We start from the raw sequence: 26,234 nt of genomic DNA, 5'->3' as shown, positions 1-26,234 counted from the left end.
GCAATCCTATTCATGGCAGAAGAACCCTACTTAAGTCAGAAAGAATTAAAACATTTATTGGGCATAAATATATTACATATACACTACAGATACAGTTAGGTATTACATATAGCATAGTATTTGCAAAATCTATACATTAAAATTGATATGGCAGTTTTAATACAATGTATATGAAATAGTCTAAAATTTACAGGAAAACATATGATTATTTTTTTTTTTCTCCTAAAGTTGAAAAGCTTGGAATGTATGTCCAACAGTGAGGTAAAACATTTTGTCTTTCAATTTAAAGAACTGTGCAAGGATAACATTCAAACACATTCAGTTAGGGCACTTTTCAATTTTGACAGGAATACTGAATTACTGTAGCCAACAAAACACGGTTAGAAAATGCCAACGTTTCAAGTTGATAAGAACAAGGCAGGTAATATTCAAAAAATCTTTTTAAAAAGAAGTTGTTTTCTTTTTAAACAAACAATTTCTTTGAGGACAAAGGGCATTTTGCTTCACATGACTGGAATTTTCTTGTGCCAGGGAGGAGTTTGACATATAGAGCATCAGAAAGCCACTCACTCGTTCCTACATATTACAAAAGGGCAAAGAGAGAAGGTTAACATAACACTTTATTTTATTGTTCATGTGTAATGGCAATACATATATAGTTATATCAATATCACATATACATATCTGTGATAGAAAACAGTGCCAGATAGTGTAATAACTTTTTGACTGAAGGGATTATAATGATGCCGAATAAGGGAGAGCAATAAAATAAAGTGCCGTCAGCTAGTGTTTCACACACAACAGCTTTCTGGTGGTTAAACAGATAGCATGAAAATCTCAAAGATCAAATATTCATAGCAATTTTGGCTTAAAGTATTATTTCATTAAAAAAAAAATCCAACCAATTCAGAGAATTTCTTTATAGCAGCAGTTCTGAAGTGTTTCCAAAAAAGGGACTTATTTTTTTCTCCTGCAGACAGGGTTCTCGTACTCAGTTGAATCTTCATTGCTTAAAAAATGCCTTCTCCCCAAAACACTTGCATGAGATTGTTTCAGAAAATGCAGATGCAGCGTTACAGTGGATCATAATACACATTTAAATAGAGGGATGAGTTACGCAAGGCCAGAACTTTGGCAAAAAAATTTCATCTTGATGCCATCAGTTTGCAAGGATAATTAAACTAATTATTCTAGTCAATAACAAAATACAGAACTTTCTAGTAGTACTTATTACATCAACGTAGGCACACAGAATAATTCATTGATCTTAGCACTTTCTTTCAAGAGATGATTATGTTTTTCTTGGGTACATGTAAACGTTTCAATCGCTGACAATGGATTTTTTTTGGCATTTAATGCACTAGATGCTCTTTATCTTTAAAAACACAAGAAAATGTCAGAAGAATGACAATACTACAGATGTTGCCAAGGAACGAGACTGACCTAAAATTACAAAAGTATAAAACACAAAAAAATAACATGCTACAAGGGAAAATTAGTACATAAGTACATTTAAAAAATTTTACAATAAATAAAGATTGCACTGTAATTGGCATTTAAAGTACTGTATGCAGAATATAGTATAAATAAACCAAAAACAAAATAATGTTGGTTTCCCCATGACTTTGGTATGGGAATATTATAAGCTAGTACAGGATACTGCATTTTAAGACAACACAGACCAAGCACAAAATAGCTATGATCAAGAAAAACCAAGTAGCAAAAATATACAAAAACAGAAGCAGGGGGATACACTGTGTCTGTTGCACCCTTTTGGAATATATTTGCACCTCCAACTCTTAAATGTCCCTGAGGTACGCGAACATTATGGACTTCATATAAATAATCCAATGACTTTGGGTTAAAATCGATTATCTCATGACTCAGAATAAACATGCAAGAGTAACACTTTGCACTCCAATAGCACCTATAGATCAAGGATCTCAAAGCACTTACGAACATTAGAATCCCCATTTTATTTTTTATTTTTAATGCATGGGAAAACTGAGGCACAGAGAGGTAAAGTGACGTGTTCAGATCACGCAGCAAGTTAGTGACAGATCCAGGGAGATAATCTAGGCTCCTTGACCCCCAAACACCCTGTGCTTATTACCACCAAATACCATTCCCTCTCCACACATGGCCAGGTCAACCCCACAAGAACAGGAACTACAAATTGAGATGACTCTTTTGGGCTTTATCAATTTTCACCTGCTGTTAGATTAGTATTATGTGCACTGAATTAAGCTATTGAAATTCAATCACTTCTTTGATACTTCACTGAATAGCCTAAAGGCAAATTTTTCAAAAATAATGAGCTGATGTGTAAGAAGATTGATCACAATTAGTGTAAGTCATGGACAATGGGCAGAGGCACTAAACTGTCACCAGTTCTCGTCATATAATTCTGGTCAAACATAACAGAATATAATAACTCTAGTGATTAGATCAGAAGTAGTTATATACAAAGACAGACAAACAAGTTAAAGCAGCTTTTAAAATAGCTGAACAAGGAAACTAACTATTGCACAATGCCCTCGAGAAGTTACTGCTATGAATTGATGTGGTACAATCTACAATGCTCCATAATTTATAGATGCATTTTGGTTACTTGATTTCTTAGACAGGCAGCTCATAGTGTTAAAATCATAAGAAATACAGATTACTAAAACATTTTAAAGTACACATTTTGATCTCAATGAGCTAAACACAGTTAAATAACTGAGTGACAAAATGGTTGTTTAGGGCAGCCGTATCTGAGTGAACACATCTTCTGTGTGTGGTTGTGTGGTGATACTCTGACAACACTGAAATCCTAGCCCTGTAACTACACACACTGTGATTCATGTTCACAGGTACAGATGATCAAGACATAAGAAGTGACAGGTGAATATAAATTACTAAATGGTGACATGGAAAAAAAAAATCAAAGGCTTGCAAAAGACATCAGTGAAAACAGAATAAAGGCAAATCTGAAAAATTTAAAAGAAAACGTAAGCTAGCTTTAGCTTTTGGTATCTGGTTTGTTTCTTTTTTTTTTTTTTTTTTAAATCCAGTTTAACCTCTTCCTAGTTTTGCATTTCAAAAAGGTGCACCAAAACACTGATATTTTTTTTTTCCTAGCTAAATCTGTAAAACAAGTATATAAATCAAAGAACAAAAGGGCTTAAAAAGGGGAGTATCTGAATAAATGTGTGTATTAAAATGTGTAGCATTAATTAAATTCATACCTCTAGTTTTGCTGGGTTTGTTTACTTCATTAAGAAGTACTGTAATATAAAGGCAAATAAAATGGACAAAGTTGCAAAGCCAACCACAATGAGGGCTGCAAACTGTTCATCAGTAGGCATCATGCTCTTCATTTTGGGATCATCTAAGCTCCCCATGTCCCCTGTAAGCATGACCTCACTTCGTTGTAGTACAAAAGCCGCAGAGGGGCTGAAAGCTCCGCTTAGCTCCTGAGAGGTGTCTAAACAGCGACGACACGCACACACGCGGAACCTATAGTCTGTGTTGGTCTGGAGGCCTGAGATTTGGAATGTGGCTTCTTCTCCCTTGTACACCTTCAAGAAAAAGAAAAGTCCCGGTCAATAAATTTATAACAACATTGTGGTCTCTAAAGTAATAACTGTATAACATCGGGGGCCTTGTAGACCTGGCTTGGTTTATGTGAACTCTGCAACAACAAAAAGTACATGGAAAGGCATTTGTCCCAGTCTATATTTCATCTGTAAAGTATTCTGACCTACTCTGAATAAAATAAAATAAATTCAGTGACTCTGCTCTTGACAGGAGATAAGGCACTGACCAGAAATACAGGTGATACAAGTAATGATGATGCATCTAGCTAAATTTTAATAATTTAGGCTATAAATCAGCAGGTGACTTAATTCATACGAAGGGCTCTCTGACCTTGCTGCAAAGAATATTAAAAACAAATTATAGAAATAAAGTGCAAAGTCTCAGTTGAATGATCCTTCGACTACTGACTACACCATTTAACACTACTCCATCAAGATAGCCCACCTCCACCCCTAAGAGGTAAGAACTCTTCTCACTTCTCATTCTGTAATTTGTTTTGCCTACTCTAGAAGTTCATGCAAATGCAATCAAACACTACGCACTCTTGTGCCTACGAGGTTCCTCCATGTAATCGATTCAGTAGTTGTTCCTTTTACTGAAGAATAAGTACTCTATCATATGCCTACACTTTGATGTATCCATTTGCTTTTTGACCAATATTTGCATTGTTTCCAGTTTGGAGTTTTTATATAGTAAGAGTACTATGAACATTTTTGTACAGATCTTGAGGACTTAAGTTTCTCTTTTTCTTGGGTGAATACCTAGAAGGGCTGGGTATAAGTCTACATCTAACTGCATGAGAAAGCTGTCCCAAGCACATCCCTCTGCACTCCTGCAAGGTAAGCACGAGAGTTCCAGTTGTTCCACACCCTCACCAACATTTGTTACTGTCAGTCATTTATATTTTAGTCATGCAAATGGGTGAGAATGGTACCTCAGTTGCATTTCCCTGATGCCTAAGTGTTTCCCACCTTTTCATATGCTCATTTGGTCACTCACATACCTTCTTTTGTGAGGAGTGTGTGTGTTCAACTGTTTTGCCTATTTTTAATTTGTTTGCTTTTACTTGTAGTGGCACCTTAATCTGGATGTAAGTTCTTTGTCAGGTATGTGTTGTGAATATTCTCTCCCAGTTTTGTGTCTCTTCCCTAATCATTTCTTAAGAAAATTTTTGATGCAGTCCTATTTATCACAAATTAATATTTAATTAATTTAATGGTCTGTCTTAAGTGTTTCCTGTCTGTTTGACCAACTTGTCCTTTTTCCGTTAAGAATCTAGGATATTTTCTTCCCCTTTGTTAACACTGATATAATCACCATGAGGCTTCCTACTATGAGGATTTGAAATCTACCAGTTTACTTAGAGATTATAAACCTTTGAGTTGACTGAAGAAAATAGGTATCTTTGAGGGAAGGTGGTAGAGGGAGATCTCACGTGGTTCTTCAATCAATCAAAGTGGTACCCATCCTCAAAACACTCAGAGGAAATGATAACCGCCTTAAAATTACATACAAATCCATGTCTTATATGAAATAGAGATAGGAAGAAACTAGCTGGAACTCAACCAAATCAGTAAAGAGATTTGGCTGATGAAATAATTAAACAAGAAATTAAAATTAACTGAACACTTTGTAGCTGAGTGGCACTGAGTTAGCCTCTGTAAAGTGCTTAAAACATGCCTGGTACATGGGTAAGTGCAGAGAAAAAGTTAGCTATTATTACTACTACTACTATTTAGAACTTTAAAACAACTCCAAATATATTCTTAAAATACAGTGATTAAAAGTGACAGGGGCATTTTCAACCTAGTGGCAGGCTACCTTAAGTAAAGATGTGAATTTTGCCCATTAATACAAATTCCCTAGAAAATAGAGTATTTCCAACAATTTCAACTTTGTCTGAAATACTCTCCAGCTATAGAGAGCTAGTGGGAATCTACAAAGATTCAGTGTTTCTAAAGCCTGGCACGTAAACTTCTACAAGAAGCAGGACATGGTACCAGAGAACCTAAGTGCACTGGCCACTCACTTAGCGTTGAGCAAACAAAGACAGCAAGAGGGTCACAGTTTAGAAAAGGGGTCGGACTTCCAGTGCTCACCTGATAGTCAGCCTTTTTAAGATTTTTCCTCCCCCATTTTCGAACTTTAGAAGTAGACTTGAAGAGTCTTACTGTATTTTCGTTTAGTGATTAAGCCCCAGAAAACCAATTCTGTTTCTCATATATTCCTTTATAAGATTTGAAGCACATTCCTCCTGGTGAGTTACTGTTTCTTTAAAGATTGTGGCATGTGTCTTAGCAAGTGGGGTTACAGACAGAACTGGGCTGGAGCAACCAAGAACAAAAGAGCTGTAAGAAAACCCCCAGCCATCCTGAGAGACCACTCCTTTCTCCTAGGTCATTGTTCCAATGATGAGTTAGTTAAATGGCTATTTTAAGATGAGCTTGTTGTCATGGTGACTGCCCCAAGCTATTCAGGAGTTCCGACTACACCATGAGAGCACTGTCTATGAATTATCTCCCAACATGTGGGTGGTCTCAGGAAAACAATGGTGTATGGTGTACACTTTTTTTTTCTTTAAAGAGACCTTTTCATTGTGAATGTTCTTAATTTCCCAAATTTAGATGCTCAAGTTGGTATTGTCTTTTCTTCGAAACTGTTGGGACCATTCACGAAGGGAATGATTTGCAACCTTTGGGAACAGCATACTACCAACCCCTTTGCCATCTGAGCTCTGGGTTCCTGTCTGCAATGGCCCAGGTATACAATCTGTTCTGTCTCTATGGTGGTGGTAAGTTAATGTCAGGCTGTGGAGTTGGAGAAAAGCTGCCATCTAAGCCTTAGCTGCAAGGTTTCTCGATACACCTCTTTCATCAATTCTTTTGGAGGCCTCACCTCTTGAATGTTTACCCTTATCAAAGGGTGAAATATTGTAGCTGCTGGAGCTCTTCTGTGCAACCCCGGGGAACTGGTCTAGTCTGACTTGGCCACTGGGAGGCACTGGGCAGCTTCTTCTCAACGGCAGGACCAGGAACTGGCATCAGGATTCCAGGTCTACGTCCTTGCTCTGACCCTTTCTAGGTTTGTCACCTCGGGCAAGTAACAGCTTTGAGCCTTATTTTTTTTCATCTTTAACATGGGGACAGTTACAGTACCTAACTTAACCCCAAGAGGGATTGAGTATTAAGTGAGAAACTATGTGAAAAATGCTTTGTGAAAGGAATATACTGGAGATAAGTCATCTTTATCAAATTTAATCCTCCTGATTCCTCTGGCAGGTATTACTCCCATTTTAGAGATGATAAAACTGAGGGTCAGAAAGCTATTAATTTCTCAAGGTCTCAGGTGGATAAGGGTAGTGGTAGACCCCAGACGAGATCCCACATCTAACTCAAACACCCCTGCTCACCACTGGAACTGCTCCAGCTCCACTGGTTCCATGTCTTTGGTGGAACCCGTCCTCCCCACTTCAGTCCTCATCCAATGACTACGGTGTGATACCAGGTCCGCTTCTCTTGACCTTCTGACTTTGTCTTCCCAGGGAGTCCCACAGCCTCCCTGGTGTTTCCACGAAACACTTCCAGATCACCCCGCCCTGGGTCCACTGCCCCAGAAGGAAAGCACTGCCTTTCCTATATGATGTATGGAAAGCAGCTCCCCAACCCAGTCTGTGCCAAGGAAAGGCTTGGGCAGCATTTCTGTGACGTGGCCTCTTAATTTATGCCAAACAATGACCTCATGGCTGAAAATCACTTAATTCATAACCTATCCCTACAGATGTTTGAGAGACTTTTGGAAAGTACACATAAATGTTCATTTATATGTAGTATTAAATGATTTCTATGGTTTCCAGAATTTGCATGGCTAGCTCCTTCTAAGAAAGTTGGCTCAGAAGTATATTTAATTTCTCAGAAACCCAATTCATGGAATCTTGAACATCGACTTTATATATTAATTTTGATGGTACTTCCCAACTCTTAACTCCTTAAAGATCCCTAAAAATGTATTGATATTTTGAAAGCAAAGGAGTGCTACTGTTCTCATAACCATTAAGCAAAAAGCTTAGTGAAGGAAAAATGAATATCTAATGGAAGGGAACTTCCTCAACGACAAGTCCAATTGAAAGTTGGGCTTTAATTTGTAAATGTTTTTCTTTTAGCTATTCTTATTGTTTTAATTAGAAGAGCTCCCCCTTTTCACAAGCACTGTCAACACAATAATATTATCTTTCTTTAAAAGTATATATATGATAAATATATTGAGCGTGGGACTGTGTTCTATTATCTCCAGAGCAACCAGCACAATGGCTATTAACAAAGCAGGTGCTCAATGAATGCTCTCTAATTAGAACCCTTAAATACTTGAGAGTAGATATGCTTATACCGCACTGTTTGAAAAGAGAGGAAAATTACCAGCAGCAAGTACATGTGAACATTAAGTATCAGAACCCGCACACAAACCACAGGGTTTAGAACAGGTACAGCCATGATTATACAAAATGGAATCGTTAACAAGGATTGAGTTGTTTTCAGTGTATTGATAGTAATCAACAATGCTTATTAAGCCTTTTGGATCTTAGTTAAGGAAAAAATTAAAACAATCCCAATACTCCATTTCCTGAGGATTCTGCTTCCTGAGGTTTGAGATAACTGATTTGTTTTTGTGTAAATAATCACAGCCACGAGATCGCAAAATCAGTAAGGTCATCAGGCCTGCAGCACAGCTGAGGTGACTTTTCATGGGACTGTGCCTCTCACCGTGGCAGGGCAGCAGGCCATGCCTCTTACCCCTTTGTTTTCATTCATTTTGACAGGGGCACCATTACAGGCTCTTCCTCCTGCCTCAACCCAATTTAAAAGGCATAGTTCCATTTAAGATTATCTTTATTGAAGTAACCAATCATAATATCACAGTAAGTATACAAGCAATATTATTTTTACAAAGACTATTTCTGTCCTTGATTTGATGTGCAATATATTTTAAAGTAATTTTGACATGTTTGTTCCAAATGAGAGGATTTAAAGTAATACCCAGATAATCGAAATGAAGAATCAGTGACCCTTAATTCAGAGCAACATGCTGTGTAGTTGAAATCTTTGAAACAGAGAGCCTTTGGGGGAGGCTGCTGGAGGCTGGGATCTGGGCCAAGGCCTGCATCTCTTTACTAATGCCATCCTTCTCCCAGGAACTGGAAAGGGAGACATAACTGCCCAGCATTGCCATCTACACAGCGCCCTCTCATGACTGAACAGATCTGACGCTCACAGTAACCCTGAGGTAGAGAATTAGTATCTCCACTTCGACAAGACAGCTGAGGCTTAGAGAGGTGAATTAATTCCTCCGATATCACATGACTACAAAAGGCAGATTTCACCTCCCTTGCCCCCCAGCTACAGTGGGAATTCACTACCCTGCAGACTTCCTCTGTAGAGGGTGCAATGCTGGGCAAGAATTGTTGCTCCTGAGCCAGAGGACAGGCCAAGGTACTGTTACTGAGCTGCTTCTTGGGGGCACGCTGCTTCTACCCCAGTGGGCCCAGAAGCTCTGAGAGCACAGACTATGCTGTTCTGTTATATGCCAGGCAGCCCTCACAGTGCACAGCACCTACCAGTTTCCCAATGAACCAGGGGCCCTACACCTGAACGCCATGAAACTGAATATAAATTTGTTTCATATGCAATTTAAAATGGATGTGTGCATGAATATTTTTCTGATAGAACGGGTCATATCCTGCATCAGATACTTAAACGGACCTATAAACCTAAAAAACTTAAGACTCAGCAAGATAAATGATAGCTTTTAGATATTCCCACCTTGATCTATTCTTACTTTGCTTGGGATTTGACCCTTTATTTACACAAAGATGAAGAAAATGTGCAATAAGACGGTCACAGCCTATTTAACTTCTGTGTTAGGGAATTAAATCACAAACTATTAAAAAAATATGTAGGCTCCAAGTCCTTAAAATAGTTCTCTCAAGGTCAAGAGAAGATCTTTCTTCCCAGTAACTTGTGTGATACCACGAAGAATCAATACACATCCCAATACTATATTCTAAAAATGATACAAAATAAATTTATACAGAGATGCCATTAAGTTAAATGTGGAGCTCTATAAATTTTCAGATTCTTCGAAGGTTTTCATAATGCAACAAATCTGAGCACCAACAATATTAATAATTTGTCACAAATTTTGACTCCCAATAGGTAATAATTTCTTGCAGTTTGCTACCCTTTTCTCATCTTCAGTGTTTATATTTAAATACTTTATGTAAAAATTATTGCTGTCTGAACAGGGATATGAATGTGAATCATTTCGCTTTACATTCTTACGTATATATTAAACTGTTTATGTTATGTCTTGTGAGGCAAAAAAAATCAGTCACCTGCATATACATACAATTTTCATTCTTTTTAAGAATGCTTTACGGACCTCGGCGGAAGATGGTGGAAGAGTAAGGCACGGAGATCACCTTCCTCCCCACAGATACACCAGAAATACATCTACACGTGGAACAACTCCTACAGACCACCTACTGAATGCTGGCAGAAGACCTCAGACATCCCAAAAGGCAAGAAACTCCCCACGTACCTGGGGAGGGCAAAAGAAAAAAAGAAAAAACAGAGACAAAAGAATAGGGACACGACCTGCACCAGTGGGAGGGAGCCGTGAAGGAGGAAAGGTTTCCACACACTAGAAGCCCCTTCGCGGGCGGAGACTGCGGGAGGTGGAGGGGGGAGATTCGGGGCCGCGGAGGAGAGCACAACAACAGGGGTGCGGAGGGCAAAGCGGAGATTCCCACACAGAGGATCAGGGCTGACCGGCACTCACCAGCCCGAGAGGCAACCCGCCAGGGCGGGCGGGGCTGCGAGCTGAGGCTCGGGCTTCGGTCGGAGCGCAGGGAGAGGACGGGGGTTGGCTGCGTGAACACAGCCTGAAGGGGTTAGTGCACCACGGCTAGCCGGGAGGGAGTCCGGGAAAAGGTCTGGAGCAGCCGAAGAGGCAAGAGACTTTTTCTTCCCTCTTTGTTTCCTGGTGCACGAGGAGAGGGGATTAAAAGCGCTGCTTAAAGGAACTCCAGAGACGCGCGCGAGCCACGGCTAAAAGCTCGGACCCCAGAGACAGGCGGGAGACGGTAAGGCTGCTGCTGCTGCCACCAAGGGGGCTGTGTGCGAGCACAGGTCACTATCCACACCCCTCTTCCGGGGAGCCTGTGCAGCCCGCCACCGCCAGGTTCCCGGGATCCAGGGACAACTACCCTGGGAGAACGCACGGCGTGCCACAAGCCCGCCCCGCACTCCGCGCCCCTCCCTCTCCCCGGCCTGAGTGAGCCAGAGCCCCCGAATCAGCGGCTCCTTTAACCCCATCCTGTCTGAGCAAAAAACAGACGCCCTCCAGATGCCCTCCAGCGACCTACACGCAGAGGCGGGGCCAAATCCAAAGCTGAGCCCCTGGGAGCTGTGAGAACAAAGAAGAGAAAGGAAAATCTCTCCCAGCAGCCTCAGAAGCAGCAGATTAAAGCTCCACAATCAACTTGATGTACCCTGCATCTGTGGAATACATGAATAGACAACGAATCATCCCAAATTAAGGAGCCGTGTGGATGAAAGGCTCTTGGTGCTGCAGCCAGGAGTCAGTGCTGTGCCTCTGAGGTGGGAGAGCCAACTTCAGGACACTGGTCCACAAGAGACCTCCCAGCTCCACATAATATCAAATGGCGAAAATCTCCCAGAGATCTCCATCTCAACACCAGCACCCAACTTCACTCAACGACCAGCAAGCTACAGTGCTGGACAACCTATGCCAAACAACTAGCATAACAGGAACACAACCCCACCCATTAGCAGAGAGGCTGCCCAAAATCATAATAAGTCCACAGACACCCCAAAACACACCAGCAGACGTGGACCTGCCCACCAGAGAGACAAGATCCAGCCTCATCCACCAGAACACAGGCACTAGTCCCCTCCACCACGAAGCCTACACAACCCACTGAACAAACCGTAGCCACTGGTGACAGACACCAAAATCAACAGGAACTACGAACCTGCAGCCTGCAAAAAGGAGACTCCAAGCACAGTAAGATAAGCAAAATGAAAAGACAGAAATACACACAGCAGATGAAGGAGCAAGATAAAAACCCACCAGACCTAACAAATGAAGAGAAAATAGGCAGTCTACCTGAAAAATAATTCAGAATAATGATAGTAAAGATGATCCAAAATCTTGGAAATAGAATAGACAAAATGCAAGACACATTTAACAAGGACCTAGAAGAACTAAAGATGAAACAAACAATGATGAACAACACAATAAATGAAATGAAAAATACTCTAGATGGGATCAATAGCAGAATAACTGAGGCAGAAGAACGGATAAGTGACCTGGAAGATAAAATAGTGGAAATAACTAATGCAGAGCAGAATAAAGAAAAAAGAATGAAAAGAACTGAAGACAGTCTCAGAGACCTCTGGGACAACATTAAACGCACCAACATTCGAATTATAGGGGTTCCAGAAGAAGAAGAGAAAAAGAAAGGGACTGAGAAAATATTTAAAGAGATTATAGTTGAAAACTTCCCTAATGTGGGAAAGGAAATAGTTAATCAAGTCCAGGAAGCACAGAGAGTCCCATACAGGATAAATCCAAGGAAACATATGCCAAGACACATATTAATCAAACTGTCAAAAATTAAATACAAAGAAAGCATATTAAAAGCAGCAAGAGAAAAACAAATAACACAAGGGAATCCCCATAAGGTTAACTGCTGATCTTTCAGCAGAAACTCTGCAAACCAGAAGGGAGTGCCAGGACATACTGAAAGTGATGAAGGAGAAAAACCTACAACCAAGATTACTCAGCAAGGATCTCATTCAGATTTGATGGAGAAATTAAAACCTTTACAGACAAGCAAAAGCTGAGAGAGTTCAGCACCACCAAACCAGCTTTACAACAAATGCTAAAAGAACTTCTCTAGGCAAGAAACACAAGAGAAGGAAAAGACCTATAATAACGAACCAAAAACAATTTAGAAAATGGGAATAGGAACATACATATCAATAATTACCTTAAATGTAAATGGACTAAATGCTCCCACCAAAAGACACAGATTGGCTGAATGGATGCAAAAACAAGACCCATATATATGCTGTCTACAAGAGACCCACTTCAGACCTAAAGACACATACAGACGGAAAGTAAGGGGATGGAAAAAGATATTCCATGCAGATGGACGCCAAAAGAAAGCTGGAGTAGCAATTCTCATATCAGACAAAATAGACTTTAAAATAAAGACTATTAGAAGAGACAAAGAAGGAAACTACATAATGATCAAGGGATCGATCCAAGAAGAAGATATAACAATTTTAAGTATTTATGCACCCAAGATAGGAGCACCTCAACACATAAGGCAAATACTAACAGCCATAAAAGGGGAACTCGACAGTAACACATTCATAGTAGGGGACTTTAACACCCCACTTTCACCAATGGACAGATCATCCAAAATGAAAATAAATAAGGAAACACAAGCTTTAAATGATACATTAAACAAGATGGACTTCATTTATATTTATAGGACATTCCATCCAAAAACAACAGAATACACATTTTTCTCAAGTGCTCATGGAACATTCACAGGATAGAGCATCTCTTGGGTCACAAATCAAGCCTTGGTAAATTTAAGAAAACTGAAATTGTATCAAGTATCTTTTCTGACCACAACACCATGAGACTATATAGCAATTACAGGAAAAGATCTGCAAAAAATACAAACACATGGAGGCTAAACAATACTTAATAACAAAGTGATCACTGAAGAAATCAAAGAGGAAATAAAAAAAATACCTAGAAACAAATGACAATGGAGACACGACAACCCAAAACCTATGGGATGCAGCAAAAGCAGTTCTAAGAGGGAAGTTTATAAGCAATACAAGCCCACCTTAAGAAACAGGAAACATCTTGAATAAACAACCTAACCTTGCACCTAAAGCAATTAGAGAAAGAAGAACAAAAACACACCAAAGTTAGCAGAAGGAAAGAAATCATAAAAATCAGATCAGAAATAAACGAAAAAGAAATGAAGGAAACAATAGCAAAGATCAATAAAACTAAAAGCTGGTTCTTTGAGAAGATAAACAAAATAGATAAACCATTAGCCAGACTCATCAAGGAAAAAAGGGAGAAGACTCAAATCAATAGAAATAGAAATGAAAAAGAATTAACATCTGACTGCAGAAATACAAAAGATCATGAGAGATTACTACAAGCAACTCTATGCCAATAAAATGGACAACCTGGAAGAAATGGACAAATTCTTACAAATGCACAACCTGCCAAGACTGAATCAGGAAGAAATAGAAAATATGAACAGACCAATCACAAGCACTGAAATTGAAACTGTGATTAAAAATCTTCCAACAAACAAAAGCCCAGGACCAGATGGCTTCACAGGCGAATTCTATCAAACATTTAGAGAAGAGCTAACACCTATCCTTCTCAAACTCTTCCAAAATATAGCAGAGGGAGGAACACTCCCAAACTCATTCTACGAGGCCACCATCACCCTGATACCAAAACCAGACAAGGATGTCACAAAGGAAGAAAACTACAGGCCAATATCACTGATGAACATAGATGCAAAAATCCTCAAAAAAATATTAGCAAACAGAATCCAACAGCACATTAAAAGGATCATACACCATGTTCAGGTGGGGTTTATTCCAGGAATGCAAGGATTCTTCAATATACGCAAAACAATCAACCTGATACACCATATTAACAAACTGAAGGAGAAAAACCATATGATCATCTCAATAGATGCAGAGAAAGCTTTTGACAAAATTCAACACCCATTTATGATAAAAACCCTGCAGAAAGTAGGCACAGAGGGAACTTTCCTCAACATAATAAAGGCCATATACGACAAACCCACAGCCAACATCGTCCTCAATGGTGAAACACTGAAAGCATTTCCACTAAGATCAGGAACAAGACAAGGTTGCCCACTCTCACCACTCTTATTCAATACAGTTTTGGAAGTTTTAGCCACAGCAATCAGAGAAGAAAAGGAAATAAAAGGAATCCAAATCGGAAAAGAAGAAGTAAAGCTGTCACTGTTTGCAGATGACATGATACTATACATAGAGAATCCTAAAGATGCTACAAGAAAACTACTAGAGCTAATCAATGAATTTGGTAAAGCTGCAGGATACAAAATTAATGCACAGAAATCTCTTGCATTCCTATACACTAATGATGAAAAGTCTGAAAGTGAAATCAAGCAAACACTCCCATTTACCATTGCAACAAAAAGAATAAAATATCTCGGAATAAACATACCTAAGGAGACAAAAGACCTGTATGCAGAAAAGTATAAGACCCTGATGAAAGAAATTAAAGATGATACAAATAGATGGAGAGATATACCATGTTTTTGGATTGGAAGAATCAACATTGTGAAAATGACTATACTACCCAAAGCAATCTACAGATTCAATGCAACCCCTATCAAACTACCACTGGCATTTTTCACAGAACTAGAACAAAACATTTCACAATTTGTATGGAAACACAAAAGACCCTGAATAGCCAAAGCAATCTTGAGAACGAAAAATGGAGCTGGAGGAATCAGGCTCCCTGACTTCAGACTATACTACAAAGCTACAGTAATCAAGAGAGCATGGTACTGGCACAAAAACAGAAATATAGATCAATGGAACAGGTTAGAAAGCCCAGAGATAAACCCACGCACATATGGTCACTTATCTTTGATAAAGGAGGCAGGAATGTACAGTGGAGAAAGGACAGCCTCTTCAATAAGTGGTGCTGGGAAAACTGGACAGGTACATGTCGAGGTATGAGATTAGGTCACTCCCTAACACCATACACAAAAATAAGCTCAAAATGGATTAAAGACCTAAATGTAAGGCCAGAAAGTATCAAACTCTCAGAGGAAAACATAGGCAGAACACTCTATGACATAAATCACAGCAAGATCCTTTTTGACCCACCTCCTAGAGAAATGGAAATAAAAACAAAAATAAACAAATGGGACCTAATGAAACTTAAAAGCTTTTGCACAGCAAAGGAAACCATAAGCAAGACCTAAAGACAACCCTCAGAATGGGAGAAAATATTTCCAAATGTAGCAACTGACAAAGGATTAATTTCCAAAATTTACAAGCAGCTCATGCAGCTCAATAACAAAAAAACAAACAACCCAATCCAAAAATGGGCAGAAGACCTAAATAGACATTTCTCCAAAGAAGATATACAGACTGCCAACAAACACATGAAAGAATGCTCAACATCATTAATCATTAGAGAAATGCAAATCAAAACTACAATGAGATATCATCTCACACCAGTCAGAATGGCCATCATCAAAAAATCTAGCAACAATAAATGCTGGAGAGGATGTGGAGAAAAGGGAACACTCTTGCACTGCTGGTGGGAATGTGAATTGGTACAGCCACTATGGAGAACAGTATGGAGGTTCCTTAAAAAACTACAAATAGAACACCATATGACCCAGCAATCCGACTACTGGGCATATACCCTGAGAAAACCAAAAGTCAAAAAAAGTCATATACCAAAATGTTCATTGCAGCTCTATTTACAATAGCCCAGAGATGGAAGCAACCTAAGTGTCCATCGACAGATGAATGGATAAAGAAGATGTGGCACATATATACAATGGAATATTACTCAGCCATAAAAAGAAACGAAATTGAGCTATTTGTAAAGGGGTGGATAGACCTAGAGTGAAGTAAGTCAGAAAGAGAAAGACAAATACTGTATGCTAACACATATATATGGAATTCAAGAAAATTTAAAAAAATGTCATGAAGAACCTAGTGGTAAGACAGGAATAAAGACACAGACCTACTGGAGAACGGACTTGAGGATATGGGGAGGGGGAAGGGTGAGCTGTGACAAAGCGAGAGAGAAGCATGGACGTATATACACTACCAAACGTAAGCTAGATAGCTAGTGGGAAGCAGCCGCATAGCACAGGGAGATCAGCTCGGTGCTTTGTGACCACCTGGAGGGGTGGGATAGGGAGGGTGGGAGGGAGGGAGATGCAAGAGGGAAGAGATATGGGAACATATGTATATGTATATAGCTGATTCCCTTTGTTATAAAGCAGAAACTAACACACCATTGTATAGCAATTATACCCCAATAAAGATGTTTAAAAAAAAAGAGAATGCTTTACAATTAATACTGTTTGAAAAGAAGTTTTAAGGTTCTTGAAAAAGGCTTGTGCTTGAAACGTTTTTTAAGTGGCAGAAAAGCCAAATCAATATATGCATGCATTCTAATACAGAGTAAAACTTTAGGTGAGGACTTAATACTGTAATAGACAGTCTCATAATTAGAACCAGATGCTCGCCCCACATCATGATAGCTCAACCAAAGAAAGCTAATTACAGAGTTAAAGTCAATGTTTCCAGCAACATATCAGAAAAAGACTTGGCCCTTACCATATGTCGCCTGTAAAAATGAGCTAGGGGAACAGAAGGACACTGTTCTATTATTGGTGATTTTTTTCACCTCAGTTACAAGCATCACTTCTAAATCCCCCCTATGGTGAAGTTTACTGATTCTCACCACTGCAAGTATAAATCACCCTGTTCCTGTGAAACTGCCTTTTTCACGCACGCAAGAAACATTTACTGAGTGCCTAGCTATGTGCCAGACCTGGGAAAATAAAAATGAATAACACAAGCCCACACATTAGTGGATCCTGCCTGATTAGTGCTGTAATTGAAGTATACACAGTGCTTCCTATATAAGCCCATAGATCTGCTGTGGTGTACGCTCTGCACTGATGACCTCTCATTTTCTTTTGCTTTGCCTCTATGAATTCAAAGCCTGTTATCTCTGGACTATAATTATTTTAACCATTACTCTGCACACATAAGATAAATAGATTTCATTCCCTATCTCGTGTCCAGAACAACTGAATGAAGTACTCAAAACATCATGTTTAAGTTAATGTCTATTGAATAGGGAGAAGCAAAAAACTCAGTACAAATTGTCCCTGACTCAACGGTGGCTTTTCAAGTACCACTACCTGCCTTAATCATTTCTTGGTAAATGCAGGAAATACACGGTTACGAGAAGAATGCTAATTCCCCAGCTACTGAGCCCGCCCTGGTGTACTGTGTTTTCACCTACTTTCAACAAGAAACTCTTATTTATAGCTGTTTACAATGAGAAATATATTTTGAAGCATATATGTAATTGTGTATTAGTATTTGTATGTTCATGAGACAAAATATACAACATTAAACAAATAGCAAGATTCAAAAGAGCCAATCTGCCAGTGACATCTAATTTATGAATGTGTATAGATACTGAGTAAACAATGCTTTTTCCATGTAAATCAGCAATCAGTAGGCTTTGAGAAGCAGAACATTTTTTCCAAGAACAGGTTGGAAAAGCATGGTGGTGGAATAAAAAGGTTTATAAAATACAACGATGAACATGCAATGAATGTACTGCTGGCAAGTGAATATTGTTAAGTGTCAAGTGATATGTTGTAAAATTTGGTAACATTTCATCTTTAGCCATTTGTTACATTGCTATGCGACAGGACAATGCTACTGGTGTTAAAGATGACTAAATCTAGCAGGGAAAATCCTCTGCTCTTCATGTGCGCTGAGACTCTGAAACCAGTAATATATTTGTGGTAAGGTGAAACAACTGCACACATAAAATTACTGACTGTGAAGTGAAATATACTGTATAAAACGAGACTGTAAGGTGAAAGGAAACAAGAGTGGTTTTGCTCTTATTTCAGAGGAATGATGGAAACTGGTGAAATCATCCACTGATGTTAATCAATACTGGTGGTGCCTGTCTTGTTTAAAACAAGTTTTTGCAAAATGTGCTTAAAGCAATTCATTCTTTTATCTGGCACTTCATATTAACAAGGTACAGTAAGATTTACTAAAATTTTTTTTGATTCTTTTTACACATTTTTATTTACAAGTATTCTTTATTATTATACGAGGAATATTAACCAGCAAATTAACAAAAACTCTGAATCAAATTATTTTCTACTTGTTTTGTGTACCTGGAGCCTCAATAGTTGAATACAAGGAAGTGTTCGCAAATTATGTTAATGATTCGGAAGGCACTGGCATTTATCTTCAACTTCTTGAGTTTGACATAAATGCATTCCTCTATTAAAAGTGCTGGTAAGGAATGGGTCCTCAGCTTTTCTAATGGAGTGACAATGTTATATTCTGATTTCACATAATTATTAAGTTCCTGGGAACATTATGGAAAGCCACAGAGTCTCTGAATCCTTCACATCCAGTGACAAGATAATGTGTGGCTTTGGTAGAATTAGGATCAAAAAGGGTGTCAAGAACGATAAACCCAAATTCTTTATCTGGTTATATTCCAACCACATTCTTTCGTGTATGGGTTTATCATGTGAACTGTATAGCCTTGCTACTCAAACCACGATCCATGGACCAGCAACATCAATGTCACCTGGGAGCTTGAACCTCGACCCCAGACCTACTGAATCAGAATCTGAATTTTTAACAGATACTCAGGTGATCCTATGCACAGTAAAGGGTGACAAGTAGTGACCCAGAGCTTCTGAATCACAGGCCTCAAGGGCTGATAGGTCGTTTTCCTTATCCTTCAATTATAACTTCCATAAAAAAGGCGAACAGACATGGGCTTTAGTAATTAGGCTGACACTACTTCCCTATAAAGAAAAACCACTGGCACTTTAGTTTTCAATACATATGAATATCAAATACAAATACAGAACTTAAAACCCTTCACAAGATTATGCTTGTGGAACTGAAAATTTAAGAATACCACCACATACAAAATAAAATGTAAGCTAGAGCTACTATACCCTAAAGAATTAGGTAATGGGTACAAGTGAGGCAGTGTCTACGACCAATTTTGAGAAAAATGTAGTTCCCTAGCTACTAAATTATTCACCGCAAAGGCAGAGGCAAGGAGCCAGCCAGACCCTGATAGGCCACGCACGTGCCACGCACGCTGGTTCTTACCTGTTTGTACTCAGATTCTCTTCCAACCAATACCTGCAGAATGTAGTTGACAGGATCGCCTTTCATGGGTGGTACCGTCTCCCATAAAATTTCACATGAATTTCCTTCTAACTGTGTTACTCGAGGTGCTGAAATACAAATCCACACATCCAAGCTCAAAATTCAAAGTATCATATGAATAGCCCATATTTTAGTAATATTAGTGAGAACCCAGAGAGAGAGAGAGAATGCTTGTGCCCACCCTGAGAGGGGAGTTTATTTGCCCAGCCTCCTAGAAAACTAGCAGGGTACCCTTTACACAGAGAAGACATTCCATGCCTAGCAAGCCATTGGCGAAGAACCCTTTGCTCGCTGTCCTATTAATAACTATTTGGCCTGGGTTGCATTTTTGTTATTTTTTTGATGGCTAATGAGCACCTTCTATGATTAAGCCCTGTGTTACGTTCTTTGGGGGATGCAAAAATAGGTACCATAAATACTGCTTTTGAGGAAATGAAGATCTAGTTGAGGGAAGGGGAGAGAAAGGTATGAAACAAGTACAAACAAACATAAATGTAAGGCAGATTAAAATGAGAGGTACAAACAAAATGTTGGGGAGTCCCAGGGGAAGGAAGTCACATCCGTGTGAGAGTCTAAGAAAGGTTTGAGGAGCAGGTGGCATTTGAGGTAAGCCTTTAAAAGTTACCTTACGTTTATATTTTTTAGCTTATTTTTTACCTACTGGACTCATTGTTCCAGACTAAAGTGAACTTATGTTAGTTTGCAGAAAAGCACTTACATGTTGTAGAATTTTTAAATGTTTTCTTACAGCTTATACTGTATCTCTACAGCTTAATTCAATATCTGATATTTTTCCATTTTGTAACTAGCACGTGTAACTGCTCTTGCTGAATGCCCTTATTTTTAATTTCTAATTTTTAAATTTCTAATTACATGAATTCTTCAGAGGCAGTTGTTTCTACTTTCAATTCTGTACAATGCTGTTTCAGAAAAATAAAAGTTGTCTTAAAAAAAAAAGTTTGTATTAGTTGGCCAAAACTACAATTTATGGAAAACTAAATAATCTCATCAGACTAAACAGTCCTCCAGCTAAGACAATTTCCTAAATCTAAGAATGAGAGGAGGAACACCTGATCGTGCGGCAGTGTGAGGACACTGTCCTCCTGAAGAAAGTGTACCACGACCTGCAAGAGCTATGAATTTGGTGTTGTATTTTCCACAGAATGAATCGCCCCCAATAATCACCTTCAGAGGCAAAGGTAGTGCTGGGAAGACCCCTGAAGTTATTTAGCTAATTGGTAAATGTGGCAGGCCTTCCTGTTACAACAACAAACCTATCAGCCACAGCGTGCTCAGGAATCTCCTCTGTTAGAGCCAAAAGGCGAAGCTACACCAAAGGGCCAGGGCATTTACTGCCCAAGTGACCCAGCAAGTATACGTCCATTTATACCAGTTATCTTCGTCACATGAAGAAGCCAAAGAGCTTCTGGACCACTGAGGGGCAGGGGAGCAGGGGGAAGGTATTTACCATAAAGTGCCCTGAAAGGAACTATGGGAAACCTTCACAGAATGCAACCAGACTGTGGTCAGACCCTGACCCAGGCCCCGGAGGCCCCGCACCCTCCTGTAACGCACTCCGTGCCCTGGTGTAGCTGATACAGCACCTCTGTGTAGAAGCAGTAAGTCAAATGGCCTTTCTCCTGGGGCCAGACACAGACAGAACCTTCTTAACAAATTGTGCTCACTGCCTAGCCACCCAAGTAATACAGCCAACCCTCACTTTACCCCATGTAAAACCTGGTTCAGATGGGCTGCTTATCTGTCAGCCTCAGAGTCATTTCGGGCAGCAGCTGGATAAAGCAAAGACAGGCAGCAGGGACCCTCACAAGAATCACACTACCGGGGAGGTGAGGGCGCAGGCTCAGGAGCCCATGATGGGCTGGGACTGGGCCCAACGCTAGGTGGGAAGGGCTGAGCCAGCTTTTGCCCTGTTGCTGTCTGCCCGGCTTGGCCAGTCGGCTGTGCAGTGGCTGAAAATGGGAGATGAGGGCTCAGCGGACCCGGTGGAGGGAGAGCCTTGGGGGCGTGGCTTTCGCTCACTCCCTGATCCCATGAAGGGGGCAGAGGGTAAACCAGTCATTCACAAACCTCAAGACAAATACTCCAGGAGGTGAGAACAGGCCACTGCTACAGCTTTCCAGTGAGGGCTGCGGGCTGGAGGAAAGGCTGTGGATGTTGCCTACACCGGCCTCTAATCTACTGATGCACCACAGTCATCCAAAGATGCATGCGAAGCGCTGCAGAGAGACACTCAGACCCCTCGTGGTAACCTGCCATAAGTGCCACATCACCAGGAATTCACCCGCATTCCTAACCCAACATCTGCCGCTCAGGTCGGCTTCTTTTCTTCGTCCATCTATCCCCCGTGGGGAAGAGGTTGTCTCACCATTAAATTATCTGTGATAATAATCTACACATACTTGAGAAAAGTCATTACCGGTAGCCCTCTCCCTTAAGGCCTCTCATTTCCCCTAGAGAACCCATTTCTCAAACATCTCTTTTAGAAAGTTCTTTTGATTCTATCTTGCTGATGTGAGAAATATTAGGAGAGCATATTCAAGGTCAGAATCGAGCCTCCTCCTCTTAAATCCCAACATTTCCTCACTCTCACAGAAGAGCATGACTGCATACACGGTCCACAAACCTTTGATGCTGGGGGGGACACTCTTGGTTGTGCTGAAGGTGTAGGTTTCCGAGAAAGGCCCTTCCCCAGCCTCGCTGGCTGCCTGGATTCTGAAGGAGTAGCATGTGAATTCAGTCAGCCTCTGGACCTTATAGGTGTGGCTGGGTCCTCTGTAGATTGAAATAAACCTAGAGAAAGGAGCAGAATCCATTAGCCACCTGAACTTTTATTAGTGACAAGAAATTATGGTACAAATGTGGAACAGATTAGACCAACTTGGTAAATGCTTTTCATACCATCTGAATTAATCGTCAGCCAGTTGCTATGTTACTGTTAAGTTTAATGTCTAATATATGCTTACATAAAAGAAAAACACAAATTTAAGAACATATAAAGCTTAGAATGAGATTCCTTTAATTATGTTATAGATTCTAGAGACATCAGTTGTTCATGCTTTTGTTTACTGATAAAGAACAGAAATTTCAAATTTTTCATAATGGCAATATCTATATAATCTGATATGTTACCTTACCTTCTACTATGTACTAGGCAATGAAGTTAATGTTAATTGGGCACCGGAGAAATACAGTGTCCTCTTTACCAGAATTTTCTAAATAACTGAGGTTTAGCTAGAAAATTCTTTACATTTTAACCTTTATCTTTCCAAGAGCTTTCAAAGCCCCTTTCTCAAACTAGTAAGATGACATTTACAATCATAGATCTTTGAGAAAATATGTAAAAAGAAGATATATTTTGCTCAGAATCATCCATCAGCTTAATCACAATAACAGAAAAACAGCACAGGTGGGCTGGACAGTTTAGACTGGCAGCTTCTGGATCCTTCTCCCTCCCATCAGGACTATTTTGTACTTCTCTGCTAAATAATATTTCCATGAGACACAGGCATAAGAGGCATGAGGATAAAAAAAACAGGCCTTACATTTTGAGTGTTTCCCCTCAGGTCTTGGAAATTAATATTTTCACAGTGAAACGGGATTACTTAGAACTGCAATATAACGTTACCGTTTGTCCTTTTATGGTTAACTGTAATGTTTTGGAAATAATGTAACTTCCCATAAGTTATCCAGGATCTTCAGCAGATTCAGAATCTGAATCTGCTGGCCCGGGGACACTTTGAGAACTTCTATATGAGTTAATCCAACCACACCGCCTTGTCCCTACACAGGCCAACTGTTTCTCCCAGTTTCTCGGCATCTGAGGACAATCCGCTGTCTTCAAATGCTGCTCGAAGTCAGGCAGTGATAGAATCACACACAATTCAAAATGTCTCTTAGGCTGATTTGGCCTAAGGGTAAGCAGAATTTATGCACTCATTTAGCAAACATTTTTTGAACATCTGCTGTGTGCTAGACTCTGTGTATTCAGAGATGAATTAGACCTAATCCTGTGGGTTAGCTGGTCCTGTGTGCGGGCAGAGTTTTCTGAAGGAGAGCAGCAGCTTTTCCACATGCTAGCGAACATCCCCTCCAGATGGATGGACGGATACAGAGATTAAACAGCTTTTTTACAAAACCTGTCAGTCGATACTTATCTTAAAGTATCCACGCATTAATCAGCCTTTGCAGTTGAGTTCCTGAGCCCCAGTCATTTCACCCATTTAATGTTCCTCTGCTTTGCTGTGTAAGGAAGCACCTTTTACTGAAGAATGAACGTTTTTAATTTCAGGAAAAGACAGAGTCCAGGCTGAAACCCAAATACCATGGTAACCTACGTAGCACTCCTGACACATTACCGCCTTAATGAAGATACCCCTTGCTAATGCTAGAGGCTACTTATTAACTCAGCCTCACCCAGGCTAGAATCTCTAACCAGAGTAATTGCCCTTACTTATACCACAAAATGGAAGTCATGGTGTAAGAAGTAAAAGTGTTACATCTTCATTACAAACTTGCAGTAAAGCCGGGTGTTTATAAGAGTTTGGAGAGGACTACTAGCAATAGTACTGCTTCCTTGCCCGTGCCCTGCTCTGAGAAGAGTATTTCCTTCTGAAATAAGTTCAGTGTATCTATGTAGGCAGCAGCACTCACATTCACAAAGAAATTTACTGAAGCAGGTTCAGTACTCTAATTTTGTAGTATAATCTAAACTGAGCAAATAGCATATTTTCAAATATTTCAATTTTCAAGTTCATCAAAACCTGCTGTTTTTGGAATAGCTATTTTGTTCCTTTTTCTTGTTTTCCTCTTGTACCACAGCATTTTATTAATCGTTTAAAATTGCATTCCTATTTAGAAAAAGCACTGTGGAACAGGTGATTGAAAAACTTTACAATGAAAAACTTTACAATGTTGCCATTAGTGCATTTGTTTGCCTCCAGGGACAGTGCAATAAAGCTAGTGACAGAGCCCACCCCAGGTTTAAATGGGTTAATACAAGACAAGTGCTTAGAATAGTCTTGACATGTAATAATCACTCAGTATGTGTTAGTTATAATCATTTCATAATGCTGAGAAGACAGCTAACACTGAGGTTATTTTCTTTCCTCCCGGGTGGAGGGTCAGCCGTGTGGGGAGAGGCTGCCCTGCACACACTGGCTGTTTACCCTCTCCCACCGGACCTGTCAGTGAAGTGCAGGCAAGAGCACCTCCCTTGCAAGACTGCTGGGATTCAATGTGAAAACTCACGTAAAAGCCCCAGTTCGTACACAGAGTAGCCCTCAAATAAATATCTGTTGATCCGAAGCTTCTTTCTGTACATGCTGACAGTAACTTCTCTTTCAAACAATAAACACCAACCAAAACGAAATAAAAGCACACAAGCCAACACAAAAAATATAATCCCTCTTTCACCCCAATTCTGTAATTATTTTCCATCACTCCAAGAGGCAGGGGAAGAAAGAACCTTCTTTCTTCAGAGCCAGTGATTTACAGCCAGTTGCATGATGGCCTCTCTGGGAGGCTCCATAGGTTAACACCCTGTGGCTAGAACCACTCGGGGAGGGAATAAAAATATTCCTCAAATATTTGTTTTAAAAAGGCCAACTTAATTTTAAAATTCATTAATAAGTAAGCCAGACGCCTTTGGTGATAGAATTAAACATGCTACACGTCCCAAGACACAATGATTGAAGACTCCACATTTTAAAACAACCAAGGACTCAGAGCTTGGAGCAAGGCTTTGCCATGAAGAGGAGAACAGTGGCCATCCAGCCGTCCCGACGGCTATTCCTCCCCCTTACGTCATTCCCTTGACTGCTCAATCCCACGGGGGTGGCCCAGGTGATAAGGGACGCACTATGTGGGGAGTCTGTGCTCCCCTGGGCCACCCCTTGGTCTATGCTGCCTGGTAAACACTGGGCCACCCTTCACTTCTCCCCCTGCCTCCTCCACACTGTTGGTGTCAAGGGGTGGGGCACGGGGACTTGGACCCAGGAAGACTGGCCACGAATCTCAGCTCCGCCCGTAAGGCTGCCAAATCGCTCACACCTGCTTATCGTTTCTCCATCTGCAAAACAGGGACAGTATCCACCTCATAGATCGTTTTGATGAGCCAAATGCAGAAATGTGAGGAAAAAGCTTAGCACTGAGCCCGACACGTAGTAAGAGTTCAATACAGGGTACCCAATGGCTCCAGACCCTGCACCATGAGCGCCACCAACCATCCTGATCAGGCTAAGGTGCCCTGAGGATCACTGTGGCTCTCAACTCCCACCACGCAGGCCTTTCTCCAGGTTGCTGGGGCCACAACCAGTTCATGCTGCAGCAGGAAGAGGTCCATCTGAACTTGTCCTGCCACATCTGTTATGGCCTGTGCTAGACACATAGCTCTCCCCCACATAAGTTAATCTAATCTGGTGACCAAGGAGTGCACATGAAATGCTCACTGTTATTTTTATTACATGAATGCTCCTATGCTATAGAAACATAATGAAATTATATCAATATATAGGTATGGTT

At 40.1% G+C, this 26,234-nt stretch overlaps 1 protein-coding gene across 2 annotated transcripts in view; it reads right to left on the bottom strand.

The window, feature by feature from the left end:
- Positions 1-35: 35 nt before the first annotated feature.
- The window catches only part of FNDC3B (fibronectin type III domain containing 3B), a 357,932-nt gene continuing 331,733 nt past the window's right edge, over positions 36-26,234 (bottom strand). For both annotated transcript variants that reach the window (XM_082654911.1, XM_082654912.1), the window contains exons 24-26: positions 22,339-22,505; positions 19,635-19,762; positions 36-3,563 (exon numbers count right to left, since the gene is read on the bottom strand). In XM_082654911.1, coding sequence (XP_082511037.1) covers positions 3,252-3,563; positions 19,635-19,762; positions 22,339-22,505 — 607 coding nt within the window. In that variant the 3' untranslated portion in view covers positions 36-3,251. The remainder of the gene's footprint in view (positions 3,564-19,634; positions 19,763-22,338; positions 22,506-26,234) is intronic.

This window comes from Grampus griseus (assembly GCF_964374135.1).
Source record: "Grampus griseus genome assembly, chromosome: 5".
Classification (NCBI taxonomy): domain Eukaryota; kingdom Metazoa; phylum Chordata; class Mammalia; order Artiodactyla; family Delphinidae; genus Grampus; species Grampus griseus.
This window is presented reverse-complemented; position numbering and strand designations above follow the sequence as displayed.